At 40.1% G+C, this 27,721-nt stretch overlaps 1 protein-coding gene and 1 long non-coding RNA gene across 6 annotated transcripts in view; one reads left to right on the plus strand and one right to left on the minus strand.

Moving 5' to 3' along the window:
- On the plus strand, positions 1-24,273 carry LOC148354345 (uncharacterized). The gene is made up of 3 exons (XR_015852392.1): positions 1-112; positions 3,715-3,773; positions 24,192-24,273. It is a non-coding gene; the product is annotated as an uncharacterized LOC148354345 (long non-coding RNA).
- Positions 11,048-27,721, minus strand: part of hspa12a (heat shock protein family A (Hsp70) member 12A) — a 40,282-nt gene continuing 23,608 nt past the window's right edge. For 2 of the 5 annotated variants that reach the window (XM_088350682.1, XM_088350677.1), the window contains 10 exons: positions 25,795-25,981; positions 25,556-25,660; positions 23,695-23,811; positions 19,568-19,739; positions 19,442-19,456; positions 18,979-19,071; positions 16,510-16,614; positions 16,169-16,427; positions 13,838-13,941; positions 11,048-11,799 (listed from right to left, as the gene is read on the minus strand). In XM_088350682.1, coding sequence (XP_088206808.1) covers positions 11,168-11,799; positions 13,838-13,941; positions 16,169-16,427; positions 16,510-16,614; positions 18,979-19,071; positions 19,442-19,456; positions 19,568-19,739; positions 23,695-23,811; positions 25,556-25,660; positions 25,795-25,981 — 1,789 coding nt within the window. In that variant the 3' untranslated portion in view covers positions 11,048-11,167. The remainder of the gene's footprint in view (positions 11,800-13,837; positions 13,942-16,168; positions 16,428-16,509; positions 16,615-18,978; positions 19,072-19,441; positions 19,457-19,567; positions 19,740-23,694; positions 23,812-25,555; positions 25,661-25,794; positions 25,982-27,721) is intronic. The other 3 variants (XM_088350678.1, XM_088350681.1, XM_088350680.1) reach the window with 3 other exon arrangements.

The following is a 27,721-nucleotide window of genomic DNA, read 5'->3' on the forward strand; positions in this document are numbered from 1 at the left end:
TTACAATGTCATCCTACGACTGTTGTTCAGTTTTGGTCGTTTACGCTTGTAATGTTAGTATAAAATGTCGAATTTTATCTTAAAAGGCTAGTTTAATATAGAAATATTTTAGGTAAGTAAGAATTTATTTTCATACAAGTAGAAATTTACTTTTGTATTAGTACATTACGGTACAGGTTTGAGTAGAGTACAGTAGAACATGTTTTTAGGGTACACATTTTGACAATATTAATGATAACTTGAACAGATACAAATTCATTTTACATGTGTATGTTACTTTTGCACCAAACATTCCCACCTAACAAAAAACAAACAAAAATTGATTGAAACGGCATTTAAAATACATCAAAGTTATGTCCAAAGGGCAACTCTGAAAATTATTTTCAGGAGCTAAAATTAGACTCATTTTATATAATAATAATAATAATAATAATAATAATAATTTCCTTGTATTGTCATTCTGTGTAACAATGTACACAGAACGAAATGTCGATTGCATCTGACCCGATGCAGCCGCAGCCAAGAGAGGGCGCCGCCGACCACTTTTTAAGTCTTAGGAATGACTCGGCCGGGGCGCGAACCCGAACCTCCCAGTCTCAAAGCGGGCGCCTTACCATCTAGGCTACTGAGCTGGTATATATGAAGTAAACACAACAATGAATACGCATATTTTTGGACAAAATGTAGTCAACTACATTTCAAACGACACATTTTTAACCAAATATTGTTTAAAAATGAACCAGAACATATTGAGCCCAAACAAGACTTCCAGTGCTGGGTGGGTTACCTCCATATGACAGTATTGTGGCGATTTTAAGATCACCAATATTGTCACAACTCTAGTTTAAAATAAAGCTACTGCATTTTTAGGGGACTAAGAGACAATGAGTGGCAAAATATTTAACATATACATGATTCTACTTCATATATACTTGCGTGCACCTCTAATAAAGGTGAAGCTTATATTAGTCAGTGCAATACACTCATCTCACAGTTTTTGCTTTTTGTGTGTCAGTATTCACCCTGATGTTGTTTTGGACACATGCAAATCATGCATGCGCTGTTATTCACGATGGTTGCTTTGTGTGCGTGCTTGTGTGCCAACAGGTAATAATGTTACCACAATATAAATAATATACATAAACTCAAGAGGAAAAGAACAGTGGGGATATCCATATTTTTCTGTGCTTTCTACCTTTCAAATACATTTGTTTAGCCTCTTCTATGTACAGTATGTAATGTTGGGGTTTTTGAGTTTTTCCCTTGCCCTCATGTAGGTTTTAGATCAGGGGATGGTGTAATAATAGTCTATGGTTTGCAATGATCTGTGGTCTGTGCAGCCCTTTGAGACTGTTTGTGATTAAGGGCTATACAAATAAACATGACTTGACATATAGAGTCAAGAACACGTTCCCATTTTTGACTCTTTCTGGGAGATTGATACAGAGGAGGGGATTCCCAGCCCCCTCGCTCAACCCGACTGATGTGTTGCAACATCTCGTTGGGAATCATTAGGTGACCAAACCCCCAAATCACAACCCCTAATGCCGAGTGCCAAAAAGGGAAGCAATTGGTAAAAGAAAGTAATCATAATGAGTCAAATATATGTACATTCGTACAAAATAAGTACCGTAACTAGCTACGGAGTTAAATTAACACTCGAGTTGTTTCATGTAGTTCACTTTCATGCAGAGACATAATGATTGACCTGTGAGAAAATTGTTGTCTAATATTTATTGACCAGGCCAATACGCTTATGTCATACAAAGAAAATTGCACACTTTAAAAAGGAGTTGAGAACATTCACCCCCCAACATTTCAAGGAGTTATGTCTTTTGCGAGGAATGCAAAAAAGATGGATATAGAATACTAAAATTATAGTGAGTCAAGTGGGAGCATACATGTATTTTGATCCAAATAGATTTTTCAGTATACATTCATCTAAAAGATCTATATGGAACAACAATGTATCATGCTCAACCAATGGATTAAATCAAATTGATTACATCTAACACATCAGTGCAATTTCATTTTTGTCCCAATGCAGTCTACACAGCAACATTTGCATCACTTTCTAGTACAATACGAAAAAATATCACACTTTTCAGTTCGCCATATGTTAAAATAATAACACTGAAGCTTAACTGCTGACATTAACTTTCCAAGGCACTGGTTGCAGGGTCAAAACGCGGACAAGCATGAATACAAATGTACTGACAATTTTTGTGAACATTTAGGCTGGAAGCTTTTTATTCTTATGCCAAATCAGAAATTCCCGTTCAAACACACCATTAAGTTAATATTTGGACATTTTGACCAAATAGCAAAATTATTTAATAAAAATAATTTATTCTTAATTAATTTAATATATCGTTTTTCAGTGTTAAATATTTTTTACACCCTCGTTTATAGTAACAGCAAGTAATAATAATAATAATAATAATTTCCTTTGTATTGTCATTCTTTGTAACAATGTACACAGAACGAAATGTCGATACACCTGACCCGTTGTAGCGAGTCGATGCAGCCGCAGCCAACAGAGGGCGCCGCCATTATACCAATTAGGTATGTCTCGGCCAAGGCGCGAACCAGCGACCTCCCAGTCTCAAAGCGGGCACACTACCATCTAGGCTACTGAGCATTAAAGGTCATTGTAGCTAAGAATGAAGTAGAAGCGGCAGCATTCGTAAAAGATGCACTACAGAAGCCCGAAGGACTAACCTAAGCGGTTAGTGGGTGAATATACTACATAGGTTAGTAAAAGATTGCAAGAGCAAATCAAAATGTGTCCATCTGGGGGACCCCGAAATACAGACATGTTCTACTGCGTGAAGGCAAGTGCAGTAAGACATAGCCCACTGCCAAGCTGCTCACATGAGTGGCTAGATAAGGAGACTGCGAAAAGAAGTCCAACCTTTTTGAATCAAAGGACTCAGTGACAGTAACATGTGGGAATGTGTTCTAAGAGACCCTTAAATGCTAATTGTAACACCGGGACATGGTATCTTTGCAAACTCGTCATCCGGGTTCCTGTAGTTTTAAAATGGCCGCCAAACCTGTCAGCTTCCTCAAGTTGTGTGATAAAATTTAAAAGTTTCAAATACGAATAATGTTTATGTTGAAATAATTTTGTTTTTGCTTATTATTTGAATCATCCATCCATGTATTTTCTGCGCCACTTATCATCAGTAGGGGCGCGGGGCGTGCTGGAGCCCATCCCAGCTAGTGTTTTATACAAGTAAATTAAGGAATCTTCTACCACTAGGGGTCACTATACAATACACACTGGGGCTTTTTTTTCATGTGCAGTACAAAGCAATTGGTCCATCTCTTATCTAAACCTTTCACAATAATTGAGGCCCCAGTTCATTTGAGGGCGGTACAATAGGATGCGGTTGACATGCAAGCTGGCAAATTGTTGTGACACGCAAACGGGAACGCAAGCAGGATTCATGAATGAGCCGTTTGTCCTGCCAAAATGCGCCACAGCGGCTACTGTGCTGTGCTCAATGCCGTGCCCAACATCAAAAGTGAAAGCACGCGCCCCAAACTACTGAAGCTAAAGCTATCGACACAATGCTAAAAATCTGTACAATATTTAAATACGCTATATACACCAATGAAGAATATGCCTATTCTCACTTATGAACAAATAAATGCGATGCTCATTAGGATCAGATAGTACTTGATTGCAGCATGTTTGATTTTTTACAGTTACAGATGGCAAGAAACAAATCTGACTGACTAGGTTTACCATCTTGAATGTGGATACGGTAAGCTTGATGTTTAATGGAATGTGTCCAAAGTTAGCTTCATTTGGCAAAGTTTAAATCGTCATAATCAATAGGGATGCAACCGTATGTGATTATTTAGGTTGTTTTGCATGTTACAGCCCCAATTTTTGTTTCATTTTAGTTCTGTTCTTGTGGTTTTAAATGAAACAATCATATTTTTTGACAAATTAAACCAAAATTGTGTTTATTTCCTGACCCAACTAATAGGGTGCAGCTTTAAGACTATAGAGTACATATTATTTTTATGTACAATATTCCTGGAACAAGGTAATTTTATAATTACATTAAATGATACAGTGGAACCTCGGTTTTCGAACGCCTCTCGGTTCGGACAAATCGGTGTTCGACCAAAAATTTTGAGAAATTCTTGCTTTGCTGTTCGGTCAAAAAATCGGAGTTCGAACGCCGGTACGCTAGGGTGCGATGCTGAGCGGCGTACGGGTGTTTTAGCCCCTAATTATGCCTCCGAAGAAGGTCGGTGCAAGCAGGACAGGTGAAAAAAAAACCAAGTTGTTCGTCCAACTATTGCCTTCAAGAAAGACATAATAGCTTAATATGAAAGAGGTGTACGAATTTCCGATCTTGCTAGTGAATACAGCATGGCTAAATCTACTCTGAGTATTTTTTTTTGGTTTGAACAAATTTATTGACACTAATAACAGCAAACAAACAATGTGAGGTTTGAACAACCCTTCTCGACAATCTTAACAGCAATCAAGCATATTCACAATTTCGTTATAATTTGCAAAGAATAAGGAGGCTGTGAAATCGAGTGATGCGGCTAAGGAAGTTAGCGCTATAAGCAAGCAACTGCCGCAAGTTTTGGAAGAGGTTGAAATTTTTTTGATGATTTTTCTCTCCCCACCGTCCACCACAAAGGTAAGAAATCCTATTCATAATCCTTTTTTTTATGTTTACACGTTCATGTTAGCGTAATCTTTCGTACGGAAGATTACGCTAACATGAACGTGTAAACATAAACGCGAACGTACGATTAGCCTGGGTTAGCTTCATGTTTACGTTCGTGGTAAACATCCAGGGTGTTGGAACGGATTAAAACGATTCTACATTACTTTTAATGGGAAAAATGATTTTCGGTGATCGACCAAAATAGTTTTCGAACAGGGTTCTGGAACGGATTATGGTCGAGAACCGAGGTTCCACTGTATTTATAAGGATGCTTCCTATTAAATGTATTCTAAAGTCTCCCCCATTGTTCACGTACCCCCAGGTGTATTCCCATTTTAATCCAACAAAAAATGTCTTTCAGGTTTTTTTTTAAGATCAAGTTAACACTCTCAAAGGGACACTGTAAAATTTGACCACTAACTGTCACTGTACTGTGTAGTGCAACAGAAAACGAGTGCTACAAAGTGACACTATTTTTCTTCTCATTCATCTAGAAGTCATATAAGTGTTAACCTGTGCTACAACCAGTGGGAAAAAATCCTTAAAGGACACTGTGTAATATTTGACCACTAGATGTCACTTTATTGTGTGGTGCAACAGAAAACCAGTGCTACAAAGCACAAGGAAGGATACAAACTACGGAGACTTAAATTGACCAAACTTAATTTTCTTCTCACTTTTTGGCTAGCCTTCCACAAGGTTTTTGTGGGTACCCCTAGCAGCAAGATGATGCAGAATCATGTGAGCTCACTCTAGTTAAGTAAAATAAATACTAATGTTTCAACCCACGAGCATTAAAAAAATGCATGTTTATAAGATTGTCCTTCTATTTTGTTTATTATTAGAATCAATAGTTTTGTTAATGAATTCATTTTTTAAACCACTAAGATCACTAATATTACACAATGTCCTTTTTACAGAATGATGCTGTTACTCACCAAACCTTAGAATACTGATCATGTCATTTGCATAACGTTACATCCCTCGAAAATCAAAAGCCCCTTCCAATCCAAATCCAGTGTAAACTAAAATTTAATGCATCATTCCGATTATGACTGACAGCACTAAAAGTAGACACCAAAGCTTACTCCAATTTTTTTTCCCACCTTTTTCACATGAAGCTGTTCTGCAGAGCGCATATACCAGAAGTATGTTCGTAGCGTTAGCATTTTTTCTTAGGAATTGGAGTTGTAATTTCACAATATCGTTAAGGGATCAAGCATAACCAGTAGATTTAAATGGGCTAGTATAATGCCAGCATTGGATTAATGCCTGATTTGATAAGATAATACCCCGACAGTATCTAAGGCTAGGTTCACACTGCAGAGCTTGCTGCTCAATTTGTTGGGTGAAATAGGATGTTTTTGTGAGATTTTTCACATTTCCCACTAAATGTGTCTTGTATGTGATCTTTCGTGTGAACGCCACGAGTGTCCCGCTTGTGCAAAAGACAACACGTGGCGTCACCTAAAATGCACTCAATGTTTGCAGAAGTACCTACAGACGTAAACAGCAAAGTGCATCTAGGAATTTTAAAGTAATTGTGTGTCCAGAGTTCAATCCAAAACCTTGCTTTCCCTCCATTTAATGCACTCCATGTTTTCATCCGCCATGGTTGTTGATTTTTACGCTCCCCCTGCCTTGTTGATCGCAGAATAGTGACGTCTGTTGCCTGTTCATGCAGGTTGCATGAATGTGTTTCACCTGTTCACACAGCAGTCGCATTTTAAAGGATCAGATATGTATCGGATTTAGGGCCTGGGTCTGGTGTGAAAATATCTGATATGTGCCGTTCGGACAGTCGGAAGCTGCTGCCGATCGTTGTTGAAGGATATCCCCTCCCACGGCTGCTAGGACGCTCTTGGCATCCGACGCTTACAAGTAAGTATGGGTTACTGTAAAGGTTGCTCCCGTGTCCGTAGGCAGGTTGCCCTTCTAGAGGGACGTGTCCGTGAGCTAGAGCAGTTTAAACGGAAAATGTTAGGTGCCTCGGACACCACTGCTAGCGTGGGTTGTAGCGAACCTGCTAGTCCGGTTAGCATTAGCCCTAAACGGCATGCTAATCGCGGTGAGCCAATTCAGACGCATAACAAGTTCAGCCCCCTAGCTAGTCCCACTCCACCCCGGTCTACTGGCTCCCGCACCCTAGTTATAGGTGACTCCATCACCCGTAACATAAAGCTTAGCACCCCAGCCACGGTTATGTGTATTTCTGGGGCCAGAGCACCCGACATTGAGGCTAATTTGAGGGAGCTGACGAGCAAACCTAGACACCAGGACAGGGCTAGCTACACCGATATAGTCATTCACGTCGGCTCCAATGATACTAGAATGAGACAATCTGAGATTACAAAGAAAAATATTGCTAGGACCTGTAATCTCGCCAGAAAGATGAGTCGGCATCGAGTAATTGTCTCTGGCCCCTTGCCTGCGAGAGGCAATGATGAGAGGTTTAGCAGACTAGTCTCGCTTAACCGATGGCTGGCAAGTTTTTGCAATCAGAAGGGATTTAGGTTTGTGGATAACTGGCCTGCTTTCTGGGGCCGACCTGACCTGCTGAGGAGAGACGGCCTTCACCCTAACTGGGAAGGTGCTCTCACTCTTTCTAAAAATATAGATTACTGTTTAAGCCTTCCATGACAGGATACACTAGTGCAGGCCAGGTCACAGGTGATTAGTGAACCTGTTACCATGGGTGTGGAGTCTGTAATGCTAGAGCTAACTAGCGCTATGCTAGATTCATGCAATTCACATAGTTTTTGTAGTTTAGAGTGTTCTACTGACTGCACCATACACCCTGATTTATACTATTCTATAGCATCTTCTTCTGTGCCTCTTACCTCTGTTTCTCCCTTGTTAGGTGAGGAGGGAGAAGAAATAAAATTATTTTCTACCAATAGTCATCCTGCTACTCCACCGGTCAACAATATTCCTGTGGTGTGGAATTCGGGCCGCATCTGCCGTCATGCAAGGCACAAGACCCGGGACCGGCAGTCGAATCCTGTGGTGGTTACCACTAAGGTGCAAAACTCGCGAAGGGTTTCAGCTCAGTCCACAGTGCTGAAGCTTGGCCTTCTTAATATTAGATCACTAGCCTCCAAAGCTTTACTTGTTAATGACCTTATTAATGAACACAATCTTAACCTTATTGGCCTTTGTGAGACCTGGTTGAAACCAAATGAGTTTGTGGTGTTAAATGAGGCTTCTCCCCCTAACTTTGTGAGTGCGCACTTGGCACGACCATGCAAAAAAGGTGGAGGTGTTGCTCTTATATCGGAAAATAGGTTGAAATTTACTTCTAATACCCCTACTAGTTTTAAAACGTTTGAAGCACTTGTTATGAGGTCCTTAATGTCAACACCAATTTATGTAGTTGTTGTGTATCGCCCACCTGGACCATACTCAAATTTTTTGGAAGAATTCTCTGATTTGTTAACAGACTTAGTTACGTATGCGGATAATGTTGTAATTATTGGTGATTTTAATGTTCACATAAACTCCCCATCAAATTCACTTGCAATTGCATTTAAGTCACTGATGGATACATTTGGTTTCAATCAAATAGTTGATGTGCCAACTCATAAAGATGGGAACACTCTAGATCTTGTCCTGACCCGTGGCGTAGTAGCCTCAAATGTTACAGTGTTACCGTATCCTAATGCCATCTCTGATCACTATTTTGTTAAATGTGAGGTGCTGTTTAATGTTTACTGTGATAAGGAAAATATAGGCTTTAGCAGTCGCAATATCCGCCCTAAAACGGTGTTAGCCTTAAAAGAATTATTACCTACGGTAACTGCAGCCTTCCCTTCGTACACTGGGTCTGTTGACTCACTTACAAACAACTTCAATACTGCTTTGGTAAATGTTCTTGATTCTGTGGCGCCCCTAAAGTATAAATTCCGACCCAAGAAGAAGACACCTTGGTTTACTGAAGAAACTAGGTTACTCAAACAAAGTTGCAGAAAAATTGAACGAAAATGGCGCACTACTAAGCTGGAGGTTTTTCGACTGGCCTGGTGTGACAGTTTGCTGAAATATAAAGTAGCTCTTGCCTCAGCTAAAGCTTCGTATTTCTCTAAGATTATTGTTGAACATAAGAATAATCCAAAATTTTTATTTGACACAGTGGCGAAACTTACCAGACAACAACTTAACCCAAATGGTTGCACTCATTCTGCTAATGACATTATGGAATTTTTTAATAAAAAGATTCAACTAATCAGGAATGAAATTTTAAAAGAACGCTCTGTTTCCTCCTCCTATATCAAAGATGTGGAGGTGCTAGGTATGGACTGTGTCAGCGGTTGTTTAGAAACATTCTCCAGTTTCAATGAATTGTCCCTTGATAATCTAACACAGATGGTCAGTAGGGCCAAACAAACTACGTGCCTGCTTGATCCGTTTCCAGCTTCACTGGTGAAGGATCTGTTTGAGATCTTAGGACCATCAGTTTTAAATATTATTAATATATCGCTATCCTCGGGTATTGTTCCTGTAGCCTTCAAGTCTGCCGTCATTAAACCCACGCTTAAGCGACCTAACCTTGACCCAGAAAGCCTAGGTAATTATAGGCCAGTGTCAAATCTGCCATTTCTTGCGAAATTACTTGAAAAGGTCGTTGCACAGCAGCTAAATGACTTCATGTCAGAAAATAACCTTTTTGAAACTGTCCAGTCTGCATTTAGAGCAAATCATTCTACTGAGACAGCCCTTGCAAAAGTAACCAATGATCTCCTTTTAACAATAGATTCTGGTGCCTCATCAATGTTACTGCTGCTGGATCTCAGCGCTGCTTTTGATACGGTCGACCACAACATATTATTGATTCGTCTAGAACGCATTGGTATCTCAGGAACTGTACTCTCGTGGTTTAGGTCCTACCTGTCAGACAGGATGCAATGTGTTAACTATGGCAATATGACCTCTAAACAATCTAATGTCCCTTGTGGTGTTCCTCAAGGCTCTGTACTTGGCCCCCTTCTTTTTAGTATTTATATGATCCCGCTTGGTGACATTATCCGCAAGTATAATATTAGTTTCCATTGCTATGCAGATGACACTCAACTGTATGTGCCACTGGAAAAAACTGGACATTTAAGTTTTAGAAATCTGGAGGATTGCCTTACTGAGATTCAAAGATGGATGTCAAATAATTTTTTACGCCTTAACCCAGAAAAAACTGAAATGTTGATTATTGGTCCAGCTCACTGTCGTCATTTGTTTTCAAACATTACCCTGAACCTAGACAAATGTAATATCACCCATAGTGACTCGGTCAAAAATCTAGGTGTTATATTTGATCCTAATCTGTCGTTTCAGTTACATGTGAAAAATATTACTAGAATAGCTTTCTACCACCTCCGTAATATTGCGAAGATTCGTTCAATGCTGTCCCAATCAGATGCAGAGATTTTAATTCATGCGTTTATTACTTCTCGGCTTGATTACTGTAATGTATTGCTTTCTGGTCTCCCGATGTCTAGCATTAAAAGTTTGCAGCTGGTTCAGAATGCGGCAGCTAGACTTTTGACTAAGACTAAAAAGTTTGAGCATATTACACCTGTATTGGCCAACTTGCACTGGCTCCCAGTCCACTTAAGATGTGACTTTAAGGTTCTCTTATTAACATATAAATGTTTGCATGGGCTTGCACCCTCTTATCTCTCTGATTTGATTTCCCCCTATGTTCCTGCACGGAGTCTGCGCTCGGAAAATGCCGGTCTACTTGTGATTCCGAGAGCCAAGAAGTCTGCGGGCTCGAGAGCGTTCTCCATCCGGGCCCCGGTGTTGTGGAATGCCCTGCCTCTGGAGATTAGATCTGCAACCTCAACGGAAGTTTTTAAATTGAGGCTTAAGACACACTTCTATTCCAAAGCATATGATTGATGCCCACCTCGTATTCTGTTTTGTCCTGTCTTTTTCTGAGGCCTGCCTGGCTGATACGAAGGAGAAGGATGATTTGGGATGGGTCAGCGGACCGGGGTCTGACCTGCAGCATGTCAACCCCTGCATTTACCAGCTGGCGTCGTCGTTGATGTCATGCTCTTTCCGGACATTTTCAACATCTTACCTAGTGTTTACTATTCTGTGTACAGTAATGCTAATTGTAATTCACCCTGTTCAATCCTGGAAGGGGGATTACCACATGTGAGGTCCTTTCTCAAGGTTTCTCTTTTCTCCTCACACTGAGGTTTTTGAGTTTTTCCTTGCCCGCATGCTGGTTTGCTAGTTTAAGATCAGGTAATTGTGTAATTTTGTAACTGTAATCCTGTGCAGTCCTTTGAGACATTTTTGTGATTAAGGGCTATATAAATAAATTTGACTTGACTTGACTTGACTTTAACTGATAGGATACAGGTTGCATTTGTGCCAAAAAAATCAGATTTTCCTGCAGTGTGAACATAGCCTTAAGTCTGCATCTAGACATTTTCAAAATCGTACAGCGATATGTCGTTTCCATTTCAATGGCTGAGGAAGTCGATGCTGGCCTTGACGGTGCGGCCGGTGGACACGTCCACCGCCATCGCTCGGATCTCTGTATCCCCGAACTGCATGAGCGTCTGAATCTCGCGGCGAGGTGCCACGCTTTCTGTCCCGCTAACATCCAAACGAAGCGAGCCACACTTCTTGACGCCGGGCTCGCTGATAAAACCCACGCTCTCCTTGTCGGCGCAGTAAACGTGGATGACGATGACCTGCTGGGACGGCTTGGCCGGCGTGTAGCTCCGCTTGACCATTTCGCCCAGCGCCACCGACTGGTCGGCGGCGATGAACGTATCGAAGACGTCGGTGCACCAGCGCGTGCCGTCTTTTACCAGCAGCTTTTCGGGAGGATGCTTGCCCTCCACGAAGCGATTGAGGACGCCCACGCCGTACGTGAGCGGGGAGCGGCGGACTTTGATGATGCTGGGATCCAAACCGAACAGAACCGCGCCCTTCAGGATGGTAAGACCAACGTCGTGAGGGATGATGATGCGACTGCGGCCCTGAAGCATGTTCTGGACGGCCTGCTGGAGCAGGGCTGATTCGGCGAAGCCTCCCACCAGGAAAAGGAACTTAATATTGCTTACTTCGGGTTTCTCAAAAAGCTCATCTGCGGGGATAAAAACAAATGCATGTACTACATATCAGCTGTAAAGATAGCATCCACTCTGTATGGCACACATGTCAAATTCATGGTCCATGCTAGCCTCTGGGAAGAGGTTCTGCAGTGTGCGGTGCAGGACCACCAGGCTCCGCAATAGTCTAGTCCCCCTGGCCATTAGACTGTTAAATGGTCAATCTAACATATAGTTAACTTAAATCTAAATGGCTGCTAATCTGACTTTTTGCACTACTGGCAGTTTTTTATAGCTTGCCACTCATTGCACATTGCTCTCTGCACTATGGTAATTACAGCGTTATTGTTACAGTGTTAATGTTACTGTGTACCTGACTTGTTAACCTGACTGCCCATTTTGCACATCTGGTTAGCTACTCTTCTTGCACTATCGGCACTATGGTAAAATACTATACGTAGCCAATTACAATACAACTTTATTTATATCTGTACATTCAAGGAAACTGTGGGGGTCAGATGCATCGACATTTCGTTCTGTATACACGTGTACTAGAATGACAATAAAGTAGATCTGAATCTGAATCTGAATCAAATGTAACCCGCCACATAATTTGATGTGGTCCGTAAGAGCTTAATAGGTCTGAGAATCTAAAAATGGATAAGTCAAAAGAGTAATTTGACCAACTGTGATAGTCGCGAAGTGACGTTCAGTGTCACTATATTCCAGTACTGTATTTCATTTCGATGTTAATCAGTGGAATTGAGAAATAAATTATCCTAAAAAGGTCCAAAATATGTTTTTATCATTTTGTTATACAATGATTCTTCTACACACGAGATTAATTTGTTTTTAGGTCATGCTGGTGCTCTGGAATTGCTTGTTTCTAGAGCCATTTTACTGATACAAAATAACTGAAAATCAATTAATTTGTTCCCAGCCTCCCAAAAGCAGCCAAGTTAAAGCAAAATAGCTAGAAAAAACATATTCCTGACTAGTCAAAGCACATTCAAAAAGAAATTAAACTTAAAAATACAATAATAAGATAAATAAGATGATAATATAATAGAATAGAATAGAATAGAATAGAATATGCCTTTATTGTCATTGTTACAACATGGGATATGCTGTGACAACGAAATTGGACGACTCCATAATTATCTGTCTCAAGTGCTAATGTCTGGAAATTTTCAATGCAGCTGTAATATTTTTGATTTAATTAATAAATTCAGAGTTACTTTACACAAAGGAATAGTAACATTTGTTTTACATACTAATTACATTCCAGTTACATATAAAAAGTTACATTGAGGGTACAGGCATTACAATGATGTGACCCTCTGTAAAAATGCGTTTGACATCCCGAATAAACCATATTTTCTGGACCACAAGCTGCTACATTAATCACAAATTAACTGATTCCAGCTTTTTGTAAAAAAAAAAAAAAAAAAAGAAAAACACCGATGCTTGCTTTGGCCCAGACAAAGATAACGCTACTTTCAGCGTAGAAAAAGTAAAAGGTAATTGCCAATGTCAAAGACGGCGGTTTCTGTTAGAATCAAACAATGCTAGCTTTAGGCACAGAAGCTTGCACGAATTTCGGATTTAGAAGGCATTCTAAGAAGATACAGGATTTAAAGATGATCCTAGCTTTCTACATCAAAGAAGATAACACTAGTTTTCAACATAGAAGAAAACAATGCTATTTTTTGGCTTATTGGAAACGAGGCTTTAAGACAATGCTATCATTCAAGATTTTTTTAGCTATCGCTGATACCTTATGGCGTGGAATAAAATTGTGGTGGATTTAGGCATATGAAAAGAAACCAGGTTTTTCTGCAGAGGGCTATGGTGTTAGTGTTTATCATAGACGAAGACAGTGCTAACTTTCTAGTCGAGAGACCATCAAATTTTGTTTTGCAAAAGTTGTGAAAAGTCATTAAGATAAAAATCATTATTGTACTTCTACTGGCTTTAAGCTTTTCTCATCCATTATAAACAGCTAAGCAACCAACAAATATCAATGTTTTCAGATAGGCTACATTCAAATGTATTTTTAGAACCATAGCTTACTGAGGTGTTGAATGATGTGGTCAACAGTGGGCTTGAAAAGGGAATTCATGGCATCGGGACTCATCCTCAACATTCCTTGTGATGACCATTTCACAAAATCCACACTGGAAGGAGAAAAGCGGTGAAGAATGCTTATTAAATTGGAATTATTTTTGTTTGTAACAAGTTCTATTAGATTAAGTGACATAATCATACCAGAAGATAAAAACTTGGTCCTAAAAACCATTGCATCCTGCATCCATTGGATTTTTCTCCAACACAAGTAATTCATGATCAACTCTTAACCAAGCCCTGCAAGGGATTCTAATTATTTTGATCTGTTCTGATTGTGAACCCAACGTGATGATGCATTCATGTCAGTCTCTGTGTTTACTACCCTACATGTACGGATCAATATTTAATCCCTTTCCACAAATTCGTCTTCTACTTGACTAATTTAGCGTCTGTTACATCATAAATCAGGACAAAATCGATAAGGACTACTCATGATACAGTAATCCCATGTGTGTGATATACGTGCATTAAAGCGGCCCCTCCCTGAAACCGAGACACGCTTTGAAATTGCAGACAAAGTAAAACCCATCATAGAGTCTTGTTTCAACCTAGGGACGTTCAAATTATGAGCCACCTATAAAATTACTGAGACATACAAAGAGTTGATTGAGCATATATTCTTAACTGTAGTCAGTGAGTTTCTGCAGACTCTTGTAAGAGAAAATTTCTAAAAACAAATTCTGTAAGATGTTTCTCACCATAAAGCAGTCCTGATACTAATAGCACTATTTTTGGTCTGTGTTGGCATGGCCTCATTTCACACAAATGTTTTTAGGATTTAGATCATATGAAACAAATTTGAATAATTTAAAAACAATTTTGAAATACATTTAACACATTTATGCTGGGCTTATTTTTTGTAGGCAAAGGAAAATATGCTGGGCAGCACGGCGGCGCAGTGGTTAGCGCATGTGTGGCACAGTTCTAAGGTCTTGGGAACCTCCTGCGTGGGTTCAAATCCAGCTACCGGACTTACTGTGCGGAGTTTGTATGTTCTCCCCGTGCTTGCGTGGGTTTCCTCCGGGCACTCCGGTTTCCTCCCACATTCCAAAGACATGCATTTCAGGTGGATTGGCCGGTCCAAATTGTCCCTAGGTGTGACTGAGCGAGCGAGTTGTCTGTCCCTGTGTGCCCTGCGATTGGCTGGCAACCAGTTCAGGGTGTCCCCTGCCCACTGCCCGATGATTGCTGGGATGGGCTCCAGCACCCCTGCGACCCTACTGAGGATAAGCGGTGCAGCTAATGATATGAGATGAGATGAGAAAAATATGCTAACAAAGTGCTATGATTCAATAAAAATAGTGGAGTTGGGTAGGGGTGGGAATCGATTTTTGTGACGTCATATCTTGCTAATCAAAGACATACGTTCAATTTGCTAGTGCTAGTTATTACCACATAGATGAGCGCTTCTGACGTATTGCATGTGCACGCACGTTAACATCTCCAAGGCACGATTTAACATTGTTGTTGTAGGCAACCATCCTTTTCTGTTGTCAATAACATCGCCGCGTAGGGCTGCAACAGTTAATCGACGTCGACAAAAAAAAAGTTAGAAATAGTTGACAATGGATTCCGTTGTCGACTATTGTCACCAGACACATTTTCCCAACAGACTGAGGCATCTTCCATAATTATAATCTGCTCATATTCCCTCATGCGCAGTAGCGTATCTGTCTAGCACGATATTGAACAGAAATGATGGCGTCAGTATCAAAACTTCAAAAGTTTGTTAGCATTTTAGCCTGGATATGGCAAACAGAAAAATGACTTTGCAAAGAAGACCTTGCGTATCAGGGCAGTACCTCACAGACCTATAAAGAAAAAGCACACCGTTCGACTCGCCTCGATAAGATTCCGATAGCATTCAAGCCTACACCGTTTTGATGACATATTTGGCACCTAAAATCCCGGGAAAGCAAAGGTTTTTTTATACAATTCCTTGGAAGACGGAGCTAGAAATGACCAAAACTATCTGCAAACTTTGCCCTAGATCTGAATCCCGCTACGGTAATCCGAAAAACATGGCTGCACATCAGAAGTGTTAAGTTTTTTGTTTTTTTTAGGGAGGAAAGAAAAATAAATCACAATCAATTATTTAGAATCTATTTTCATTTACTTATATTTGATTAAATTAAATGTGTTTAGAGGGCATATTTGACTAAATTCATCTGTTTTTTTCAACATAATAGCACAATGATCAGAAATGAGTAAATAAGTGAAAAAAACACATTTCAAAGCAAAAGGCACTCGTTTTAGGTTTGTCAAAAATGTACTCACTTGCTTTTACGCAGTGCATGTTCGACACTGTGGCCCCTGAACTTCTTGTAGTAGTCGATGAACGAGAAGGGCAAATTAATATTTAAAGGGTTGGCCCTCCCCGGTGCTGCTGCCCTCTTCCGCGATTCAAACGCAATCATAAGGTCCACCCAAGCGGCCGGTCGCTTGACTTTGAACTGGTCAATGAAATCCTGGCCAAAGATCTGACACAGCAGCTTTTCAAATTCATAGTCAATCCCGAGAGAGCCGTATGGTCCACCTAACATATGAAGAAAGAAGTGAACGTTCAAAAGAGACTTCCTGAGTAGCAATTTTATACGGAAGCATATGTTGATTGTTACCAGATGCTTTGTAGAGCTCTTTCAAATGTCCTTCTGGGAGACGGATCTGATGGACAGTCAGGTCCACCGTCCCTCCACCACAGTCCACCACCACATACCGATCGCCTGAATAAGGTATTCATAAACAATATATAAAACAAACAAAATGTCAATTGCTCTACTGTCAGCAAAAAAACAACAACTGAAACCCAGCGTTTGGGACTATTTGACAATATTTTTCCATTATACAAAACTTTTACCAACTTCTAACTGAATATTGGACATGGTTGATGCACGTCTGGTACTTCTGGTGGGTTTTGAATACACACGATTTTTGACTAAGGAGTAAATATATTGTATTGTTGTTATAAGGCTTGTTAGCGTGTAAAAACCTATCAATTAGCTACATCATTGAAAAATAGCAGCTTAAAAGGGGTTCTCTCAATTTTTTGGTCGATATGTGATTCGTAAATTTCCACAAAGTAGAGGACGTTGAAACATGTTACGGTATTTTCTAATAAGGTTATTTCTTTGTGGTTAAAAATGTTGGCTAATTGTTTGGATGGATAATAACTAGTATTATCGATGCTTTTACAAAACTAAACGTACTTCATGTATTGCCCGACATACACATGATATGTGAATTGTCAAGCAGGAAATGCTTCAGTTTCTCTTAACTATACATTAGCTTTTTGTCAAAAATGTAAACCTGGTATGTTTATTCTGTTTTTGATATTGCCATTTTGTCATTTTGACTATCATACCTCATGGTTGTTTTGACTATGATGCACTGTTTACATCATTGTCACCATTAGCCAAAAATGTTGTTTTTCTTTTGATATCCGCACCAATTTCAGAATGTCATAAGAAAAGGTTCAGGGGAGGACTTTTAAAACAGGTTAGAATTTCTGAAGTTTGGGTTCTCTCCTGTTTTCCTCACAAGTTCAAAATCCAGTGATGTATTTCTCCCTCCTTATTTTGATGTCTACTCAAAATAAACAAAACAATTTAATGCATTTTGTTTGTGGTAGCGCTACAGCAGAGGTGTCAAACCATGTTTCATTAGGGGCCACTTAAATTAACTCGGTATAAATACATCATTCAAATTAAAAAAAATTATTGACAGTTCTGCATAAAATCCTAAATACAGTAAGAGTTAAATTTCAGTAGTCTTTAAGATGTTAACCTGTGCTTTAGCCAGTGGGAAAATTACTTAAGGTAATTCTCTGTTACCATTCCAATCTGATAAGGCCTTTGTTTAACATCCCTGATCTTAAGTCCATGTTTTGATTGTCTGCGTAAGAGTTAATCCGCAATAAATTAATTGCGACATCATAATTACATTAGTTGTATTCACAGCTCTTAGTTTGCCGGATACTCGTCGTCCTTCGGACTACACCATTTGTCAATTCGATTTTACAATTTACCTCTACAGTGGAACCTCGGTTTTCGAACGCCTCTCAATTCGAACAAATCGGTGTTCGACCAATAATTTCGAGAAATTCTTGCTTCGCTGTTCGGTCAAAAATTCGGAGTTCGAACGCCGGTAATGCGTGAGTGCGTACGCTAGAGTGCGATGCTGAGCGGCGTACGGGTGTAGATCGTGTAGATCGCCCCCACCCCTTGTGACCAACTGTTATCACGTGCGCACTTGCCTCTTTTTGCTTTCGCTTTTAATATCGGTGAACGGAGTGTTTTAGCCCCTAACTATGCTTCCGAAGAAGGTCGGTGCAGGCAGGACAGGTGAAAAAAGAAAAGTTGTTCATACAACTATTGCCTTTAAGAAAGACATAAAAGCTAAATATGAAAGAGGTGTGCGAGTTTCCGATCTTGCTAGGGAATACAGCATGCGCCTTCTGCTGACCACCACAAAGGTAAGAAATCCTATTCATAATTCTTTTCTTTATCTTTTTTTTTTCTTACACGTTCATGTTAGCGTAATCTTTCATACGGAAGATTACGATAACGCGAACGTACGATTAGCCTGAGTTAGCTCTATGATTACGTTGAACATTCAGGTAAACATTCACGGTGTTGGAACTGAGCCCAAAATTCAGGGTGTTGGAACGGAGCCTCCTTTCCAATGAAGCGCTAGCCACTTGTGGTGCTAAATGACTTGTAAACGACCTGATCTTTTTTATTTTTACACGTTCATGTTAGCGTAATCTTTCGTACGGAAGATTACCGAAACGCGAACGTACGATTAGCCTGGGTTAGCTTCATGTTTAAGTTAAACATTCATGGAAAACATTCAGGGTGTTGGAACGGATTAAAACGATTTTCATTATTTTTAATGGGAAAAATGATTTCGGTGATTGAACAAATCGGTTCTCGAACAGGGTTCTGGAACGGATTATGGTCGAGAACCGAGGTTCCACTGTACTTCAACAACTGTCAACTAAAGAAAAGATTTCTGAAGAAGAAAAGCAAGAGTTAATCTGAGGCGGAAGCTGGGGAAAAGGAATGAAAGGCAGGTACAAAGATTGCTACCTTCTTCCAGCTCCGACCAAAGCTCTCCTACGACATTTTCCACCACGAAGGTGCGACTTTGTCGGTTGCGCCGAACATGCTCCTTGTTGGCTGCTTGTTAACAGGAAAGAAAGTTTTAGTGAGTGTGATAAGGAATATGAAGCTCTGCTTTTCGAGGCGGTGGTAGATATTGGATGAAAAGGCAAGCTGGGTCAATTGTGTTTGAAAGAAATAGTACATCATATTCAGTTCAAATGATTTCAAAAACTGAATACAACAGAACAAAAATAGAAATGCAACTCATTTGTGTTTGAAACTCAAATATTTAGTAAGAACTTGTTAAACATGAAGATAACTGTTGCATTTACAATTTTGTTCAGTGTGGAAAAAAAAAGCGTGGAGCTCTGGTCTTAAAATGGCAATCTAAGATCAGGAATTGAACATGTACTAGGTGCCATGCAGTTCAATAAAAAGGTGTGTTTACCATGGCTCGGAGAAGCTGCGTAGGAATCAAAATACAGCAAAAAAAGGACATTGGACTTATAATAATAATAGAATAAAAAAATTAAAGTCACTGGTCTTTACAATTTTCACTGTTTATTGGAGGTACCTTGTGTCGTTGTGCTCCCGACATTGTCTGTGGGACTGTAACCGTTTTCATTGGACTGGTTGCTCAGGTCCACCATCTGATGGAGTCGGAGTTTACGGCAGTAAATTGACGCTGCCTCGGGTTCAAGAGCAATTATAAGTTGCTCGGGGTTGTCACGGGAGACCAGGCCAGCCTGCAAAAAAAAGAAGGAAATATTACGGAACATATTTATAATGAAATGAAATTATTTGTAGTTTTGGTTTCCGAAACATCACATTAGCCTAATGAGATTGACAAAAGAACAATTCTGAAAGATTCCGTATTACACACTTTTTCAAACTGCCTTAAAGGGACATTGTGTATTAAAAAGCGCTTTCTGATGGTAATAAAAACTCGTTGGAAATAATAATACAATAGTGATTCGAATAAATAAAATAAAACATGTACAGTATTTGTCATTGGCGATGGCTCACTGAGTCAGACCATCTGTTTAAAAATTGTTGGCGTTTACTAGGGATGGACAGAATCTCAGGACCGAAAATTGCTGAAAATGACCAAATGTGCATATTTTGTTTTGTCTGAAAGACAAAATAAAACAGAAAAGCCCTTCCAGTGGGGCGAGCCATGCAAAGCTGGCTTTCACTCGGGGGGAGTTTGTGCATGTCTGTATGTGCCTCTGCTCCCATGATTTTGGTCGCTGCGAGCTGAACTTAACTTGTTTATATGTAAATGCTACAGAGATAACTAGCTACAGTTGAGTAGTTGTAAGTTCTAAAGTGTGTGATATTGCCCTTTTGTCCCTGAAGTTGCTATGTCCAGGGGGAGTTTATCTTACTTTCATTGTTATTATCTTAAGTTTGGCTAATATGCGGGTGTGACATGTTTGTCACATAACACTGCACAATCATCATGATCAATTCGCTGCTGCTCCAGTTTTTATGTCACTACTCTCTGTCTGATACATTAAAGGCAAACTTTCTACATACAGTGGAACCTCAGTTTTCGAACGCCTCTCAGTTCGAACAAATCGGTTCTCGACCAAAAATTAAGAGAAACTCTTAGTTCGCTTTTCATTCAAAAAATCGGAGTTCGAACGCCGGTACGCTAGGGTGCGATGCTGAGCGGCGTAGATCGTGTAGATTGCCCCCACCCCTCGTGAAGAACTGTTATGACGTGCGCGCACTTCTTTTCGCTTTCGCTTTTAATATCGGTGAACAGAGTGTTTTAGCCCCTAATTATGCCTCCGAAGAAGGTCGGTGCAAGCAGCAAAGTTGCTACAGGTGAAAAAAGAAGAGTAGTGCGTACAACTATTGCATTTAAGAAAGAAATAATAGCAAAATGAAGAAGGTGTGCGAGTTTCCCTTCTTTCGAGGGAATAGAGCATGGCTTCTGCAGACCAGACCTTCACAAAGGTAAGAAATCCTATTCATAATTCTTTTCTTTATTCTTTAACCGCTCACCGCTTTTTGTGGAGACCCGGGTGCTAAATGACGTGTAAACGGCCTGATTTTTTTATTTTTACACGTTCATGTTAGCGTAATCTTTCGTACGGAAGATTACGCTAACGCGAACGTACGATTAGCCTGGGTTAGCTTCATGTTTATGTTCATGGTAAACATTCATGGTGTTGGAACGGATTAAAACGATTTTCGGTGATCGAACAAATCCGTTTTCGAACAGGGTTCTGGAACGGATTATGGTCGAGAACCGAGGTTCCACTGTAAATAAAAAAGGGCAAGAGAGTGCTACTTCTACTCGAAATGTATTTTTCTCTTTACTCAAAGAACTGAAGTACAATGAGTTTGAGTTTTTATGTTTTGACCAAGCATTTCACATGTTTGTTTTTTGTTTCGGTGCGTCTCTTGTTTTTAACTTTAAATCTCGGGTAGTCTAAACAAACTAGATGCACTAGATTAAAAAAGGGGGTGTAGCTGTTGATTATGTCACTGCCCCAGGAGAAAGTCTGAGATTTGGATACCCTCCCTCCGTCCTCTAATAAACATAGCTCAGTGCCATTGCTGAGTCACTGCAGATGCCCAACCCATTCACTGCTCATTTTCTCCACAGCACATTCCCTGTCAGCTCCCCCCCTCCGTCCCCTCGGTCCCTGCCTCCATAATGATAAGAGCTAAAAGCCCTCCCTTTTCTTCCTGTGTCTGCACTCCACATTCCCCCTCCTTTTCCATGTCGTGAATACACACAGGAAACATACAATCAAAACAAAAGGATGACATCACTATGGAAGGCAAAGATTCCGTCTCCCAAAATCAGAGACTGATTTAAAACTATTTCCAGATGAACTGATGAAGTCATCCATGAAATATGAGTCGTTCGCATCACCATCGCAATAAGGCAGCTTAATGAATAAGCAATTAAATGTGCTCCACACTTTAGACACTGTTATTAGATCATGATGAAAAAGCCTGTGCATATTTTTTCACACAGCGCTTTTCTTCATCCAAATATCCCAAACACAATATAGACAAGTGTTTTAAGCATTAATAAAATAAACAAGTATAAAGAAAAGAAAACCACTAAAACAATTGCTTTTTTTGTCCTAGTAGCTCCATACCACCCAGTCACACATACGCTCTTCTATTTTTTCCTATGTTGGCAGCTTTATGCACACTGCAGGAGCCACACCCTAGTGACCCCTGCACAATGTTGGAACACAGTGACAAGTATAATCTGTTTTCATTGCTTATTTATCTCAGTAGACACCAAATATTTTCAGCTGTAAAGCTGCATTAGATGCTTGAAATGGACACAAAAATATATGGACAGTAAGGAAAAATCCAATTGGGTAGGGGGTTGTAGGGGCAGGTTCCAGTTAGATATGTGTATAGTCAGAAAGCCTTAAATGAGCCATTCAAAGTTGTTTTAAAGAAGCTGAAAATATTCTTTATCGTATGACTGCTCACCACTCAGTCGCAAAATTGTGGAAACACGACATTGTTTTGCACATACTGTATGGTCACATTCAATTGAGTACCGTAAAATCCGGACTATAGAGCGCACCTGATTATAAGCCGCACCTACCACTTTTTAAGTGACTTTCCACTTTTGTACTTTCACAAGCCGCACCTGTGTATAAGCCGCGTGCGTCCGCATCAAAACGTGTGACACGATCACAAGTTTATCCCAGACCAGGCTGTTCCACGATTGTGATTTTGTAGAGATTTATTGTTCTATATTCTTTCTCAATTATCCATTAATCCGTCATTATACACTAGAAAGCCAATAGGCCGAGACACTTGCTTCCAGCCAAGAGGCTGAGTCAAGGTCCTAGCCTACTACCGACACAATCCAAAAGTCAATAGTACACAATCCTAGAACCACAATCGGCATGATGAATGGAAAATGATACCCGTAATTAACGTATGATGCAGACTTGTAAAGTCCAGGTCCCGTTGAAAGTAATCCAAGGAAACAAAATGTATATTTCCAAAGCTAAGGGTGAGAAAAATATATATCCACTATTGTCCGCTGCGACAACAGGCAGATCTACCTGTAACTCAGCTTTACCCCACTTCCCATCAGCCTGCGTTTGCTCCGCCCCTTCTTTTTGATTCGCCCGTAGAACACATAACAGAATACATCTCTAAAATAAATACATTACAAAAATATACAGTTGCAAATACATATTATACATGGTTACACATATTTACGAAGAAAGACGGTACACCGAGAGAGTTTTTAAAGCTTTAATAATAATATAACTTTCATCCCAAACCGTGCCTTTGAAAGGTACCAACACGCTAGTAGGATCACGCTCGCAATGCATTAAACATGCCTGTTAAAAAAAAAAGCATCCCATAATTGTGAAATTTATGGTAGATCGTCTTAAACTTCCTCCTCATAACTATCGCCTTCAAGGGCGTCATTATTGGAATGTACCTTTCCTTCACAGACAATGTATGCATAAACTTAAAGGTTGCAGTCTTTCTTGGCGCACATATTCTACTGGTCTTAATTTTACATTTAATACTCCAGTGCCGCTGGTGGCCGTTGGAAAAATTACATAAATTGGCCGCTTCACTGAATAAGCTGCAGGGCTGAACATTTGGCAAAAACGTAGCGGCTTATAGACCGGAATTTACGGTAATAAATGGACTACAGTGTCCATAATTAAAGAGTTGAAGACTTACCTTATACGCAGCTTCCCTCATGAATTGCTTGGCAGGCATTTTCCAGATGGCAGGAACCGTGATGACCCATCTCACGTCATTGTTGTCAAACTCGCCACCTGTCTGATCGCTCAATTCCTACCAGGAGAAAAACATGCACGCGATGATTTTTATTGTCCTGACTATTTATAAAAATCCACTTATTCTAATCCCTACAACATTTTTATAGTAAGGACTAAGATGTTTTTGGGGTCCTCTTTCCCCACTATACCACATTAACAACAAATGATTGTGCATGGCCATGAAGGATTTTTTATTTTATTTAATTGACTATAAAGGATTTAATATAATACAAATTACATGTGTTGAATGCAGTGGGGATTTTTCACAGGGAAGGCTTGGGGTCAGTGTGGCCTGGACAAGAATTATGTTTACAGAAAAACGAGAACGAGGACAAGGGGCGACGCGGGAAAAGGAGACAAGGTTTCTGATAAGCTTTCTTGTTGTGAGTCCTCTAGACGTGGCGGCGTCTTCCGGCGAGGAGGAGGTGACGTTGGCCCCTGGCCCGCCCTAGGGAAGGAGTCAGCACGCCCACGGGAGGAGTCAGCACGCCCCACGGGAGGGGCCGATGCCCCGACGTGTCAAAAGGACGGAAGACAGAGAGAGACAGCAGAGACAGACGGGGGATCAGATCGGAGAACGGGAGATGGGAGGCTCGACAAGACTAATTAGACTAATTTGACAATAATTCAGCAAAATTAGATGGAATTCACTTAATAGATAATTCAAGAAAATAAATCTGCCCCCGTGTGGAAAAGCCTGTCTCTTGTAAATATGTTTCCCAAAAATTAAGAAAAGAGCACGCATTGTTAGGAGAATAAAGTTTGTGTTTGGTTAATGGAGTCAGAGAACTAATTCGAACAATTTGGTAAACGCTAAATTTGTAATATAGTTTTTCCCCTAACAACCAAAAAACACAATTCTAACTGTGTGTTCTTGTCTCTATAAGGCCTGTCTGCTTTTGGTCGACTTCATTTAAGATGCTGATCTGCTATTGGTTTGCGTCACAGCATCATGAAGATGCAGATTTGCCATTGGCCACTCATTTCAGAATCACATGTGCTGACTTTGCTATTGTATTTATTCGCTTTGGGCTTCAAAACTTCGATGTTTACAATTATGATTAAGTGTTTTGTAACGGCTTGCGGGTTAGTGCGACAAGTTTCCCACTTTAATTTCCATTTTCTTGTTATAAATCCTAATTTCTTGAGCAAAAAAAAACCTGGAATTAGGCTTCAAATGGTATTTGAGAAGTGGTATTCCCTTTGAAGTGAGTCTTCTTCCAATGAACTCACTTCAGTTCCGTTCTAAGCTACAGCGCCCACTACTGGGAAAATATGGTAATGTAGTAAAAAGGGAATTTAAATCCAAAGTCGTTTCTGGTTCTTTTTTTCTAATAACCACTTCATCATAGCCAAGATTGGGTAGGGTTACTTTAACTTGATTACTTTCAATGACTTTTGGACTACTCCAATACCAAATATGCTAATAAAAGACAAAAGAAACTAAATGTGAATTAAATTAGTAAATTTTGTGCAGGCTTGGGGAGTAACGGAATACATGGAACGGCAAAAATGATGTTGGCAAGCTGTTTGGATTCATTTTCATTTTGTTTCTGTCACATTTTATGTTAGTTTTGCCAGAGATCAAAGAGATCAAAGCCAGAAGAGAAAGCTTACCACGTGTTGTGAGTCATCATTTTATTCATATTCAGTTTCTTTTGTCTTTTATTAGCATATTTGATATTGGAGTAATCCAAAAGTCATTGAAAGTAATCCAGTTAAAGTAACCCTACCCAACCCTGATCATAGCAGTACATTACCTTGAGTGCTTGCTCCTTAAAGAAAGCAAGTGCATAGGCAAAGATGTCCAGAGCTTTCACACGCTTTCCATTGGCTGCCTGAAGATCCGTGTTGATGGACAAGTTCTGATTGTAGGGACAATTACAAAGATCCTTAAATTAGATTTGTCTTTAACTTTTCCATAGCTGGTCCCTTTCCCAAACTTGTAGACAACATACACTTACTTAGTATGAATGCACCTGGGAAAGAATATTCTTACCGCTGTGGTGTGGAGCTTCATTTTGAACTTCTCCAAGTAGAGCCAGTGCTTTGACTCACTGGGGTCAAGGTCATGATAAAAGTCACGTGCTGCATAGCCGAAACTGTGGAACTTTCGGTCTGGGGTCAGTAAGATTGTGGTTGGGGTCTTCTGGTTGGACACACCGGGATCACCACCCTCCCAACGCCTGGGGAAATGAATTACCATAAATTCCGGACTATAAGCCGCTACTTTTTCCCCAAACTTTCAACCAGTGACTTTTATTCAGTGATGCGGCCAATTTACGTAATTTTTCTAATAGACGCCAGCGGCGCTCGAGTCCAAAGGATAAGATTTAGACCGGTGGAATACTGCAACTTCTTAGCTTGTGCACAAATTAAATTAGCGTAGAAATATCCTCACCATGCAAATTGCAAAAAGAAAGGCACATGACGCAGCTTTCAAGCTAAATGCAATCGAGCAGTCCGATAAAGAAGGAAACAGAGCTACTGCACGTAAACTTTACTTTGCGAGCGTATTGCTGGCGTGTTTTTGAATAAGGGAGCGTAGGACAACGCCTATATGACATAGTCTCTTTCCCATTCTGGGGAAGACGACTTTGATGACGTCGGTTATAAGGAGGAAGATGAGTACGGTTTACCGTGCTTACTGCAAGTACGGTATGGTATTTTAACAGAGCCGTTTACTGTGTTGCGAGTGTGTTGCTAGTAGCGTTTTGCTACCCTTCACAGGCACGGTTTGGGATGAAAGTTATAATATTATTATTAAAGCTTTGAAAACTCTCTCTGTGTACCGTCTTTCTTGGTAAATATGTGTAACCATGTATAATATGTATTTGCAACTGTATATTTTTGTAATGTATTTATTTAAGACACTTATTCTGATATGTTTTCCACGGGCGAATCAAAAAGAAGGGGCGAAAACAACGGGGGCTGACGGGAAGTGGAGTAAAGGTGAGACGTGTTTGTGGACGCAGCGGACAATAGTGGATATATATTTTTCCCACCCTTACCTTTGGAAATATACATTTTTTTCCTTGGATTATTTTCAACGGGACTCGGACTCTGCAGGTCTGCATCAAACCTTAAGTACCGGTATCATTTTCCATTCATTTTGCCGGCTGTGGTTTTTGGACTGTGAACTTTATATCCAGTTACAATCGTGGGACTCAAAGTCGGGTTTGGGTTAATTTTGTGATTGTGGTACATGTTTCAATGTGGGCGCATGCGGCTTATAAACAGGTGCGGCTTGTGTAAGTACAAAATAATAATACAGGGAGTGCAGAATTATTAGGCAAATGAGTATTTTGACCACATCATCCTCTTTATGCATGTTGTCTTACTCCAAGCTGTATAGGCTCGAAAGCCTACTACCAATTAAGCATATCAGGTGATGTGCATCTCTGTAATGAGAAGGGGTGTGGTCTAATGACATCAACACCCTATATCAGGTGTGCATTATTATTAGGCAACTTCCTTTCCTTTGGCAAAATGGGTCAGAAGAGGGACTTGACAGGCTCTGAAAAGTCAAAAATAGTGAGATATCTTGCAGAGGGATGCAGCACTCTTAAAATTGCCAAGCTTCTGAAGCGTGATCATCGAACAATCAAGCGTTACATTCAAAATAGTCAACAGGGTCGCAAGAAGCGTGTAGAAAAACCAAGGCGCAAAATAACTGCCCGTGAACTGAGAAAAGTCAAGCGTACAGCTGCCAAGATGCCACTTGCCACCAGTTTTGCCATATTTCAGAGCTGCAACATCACTGGAGTGCCCAAAAGCACAAGGTGTGCAATACTCAGATACATGGCCAAGGTAAGAAAGGCTGAAAAACGACCACCACTGAACAAGACACACAAGCTGAAACGTCAAGACTGGGCCAAGAAAAATCTCAAGACGGATTTTTCTAAGGTTTTATGGACTGATGAAAT

This window comes from Urocampus carinirostris, chromosome 13 (genome assembly GCF_059441175.1).
Source record: "Urocampus carinirostris isolate Australia breed hairy pipefish chromosome 13, RoL_Ucar_1.0, whole genome shotgun sequence".
Classification (NCBI taxonomy): Eukaryota; Metazoa; Chordata; class Actinopteri; order Syngnathiformes; family Syngnathidae; genus Urocampus; species Urocampus carinirostris.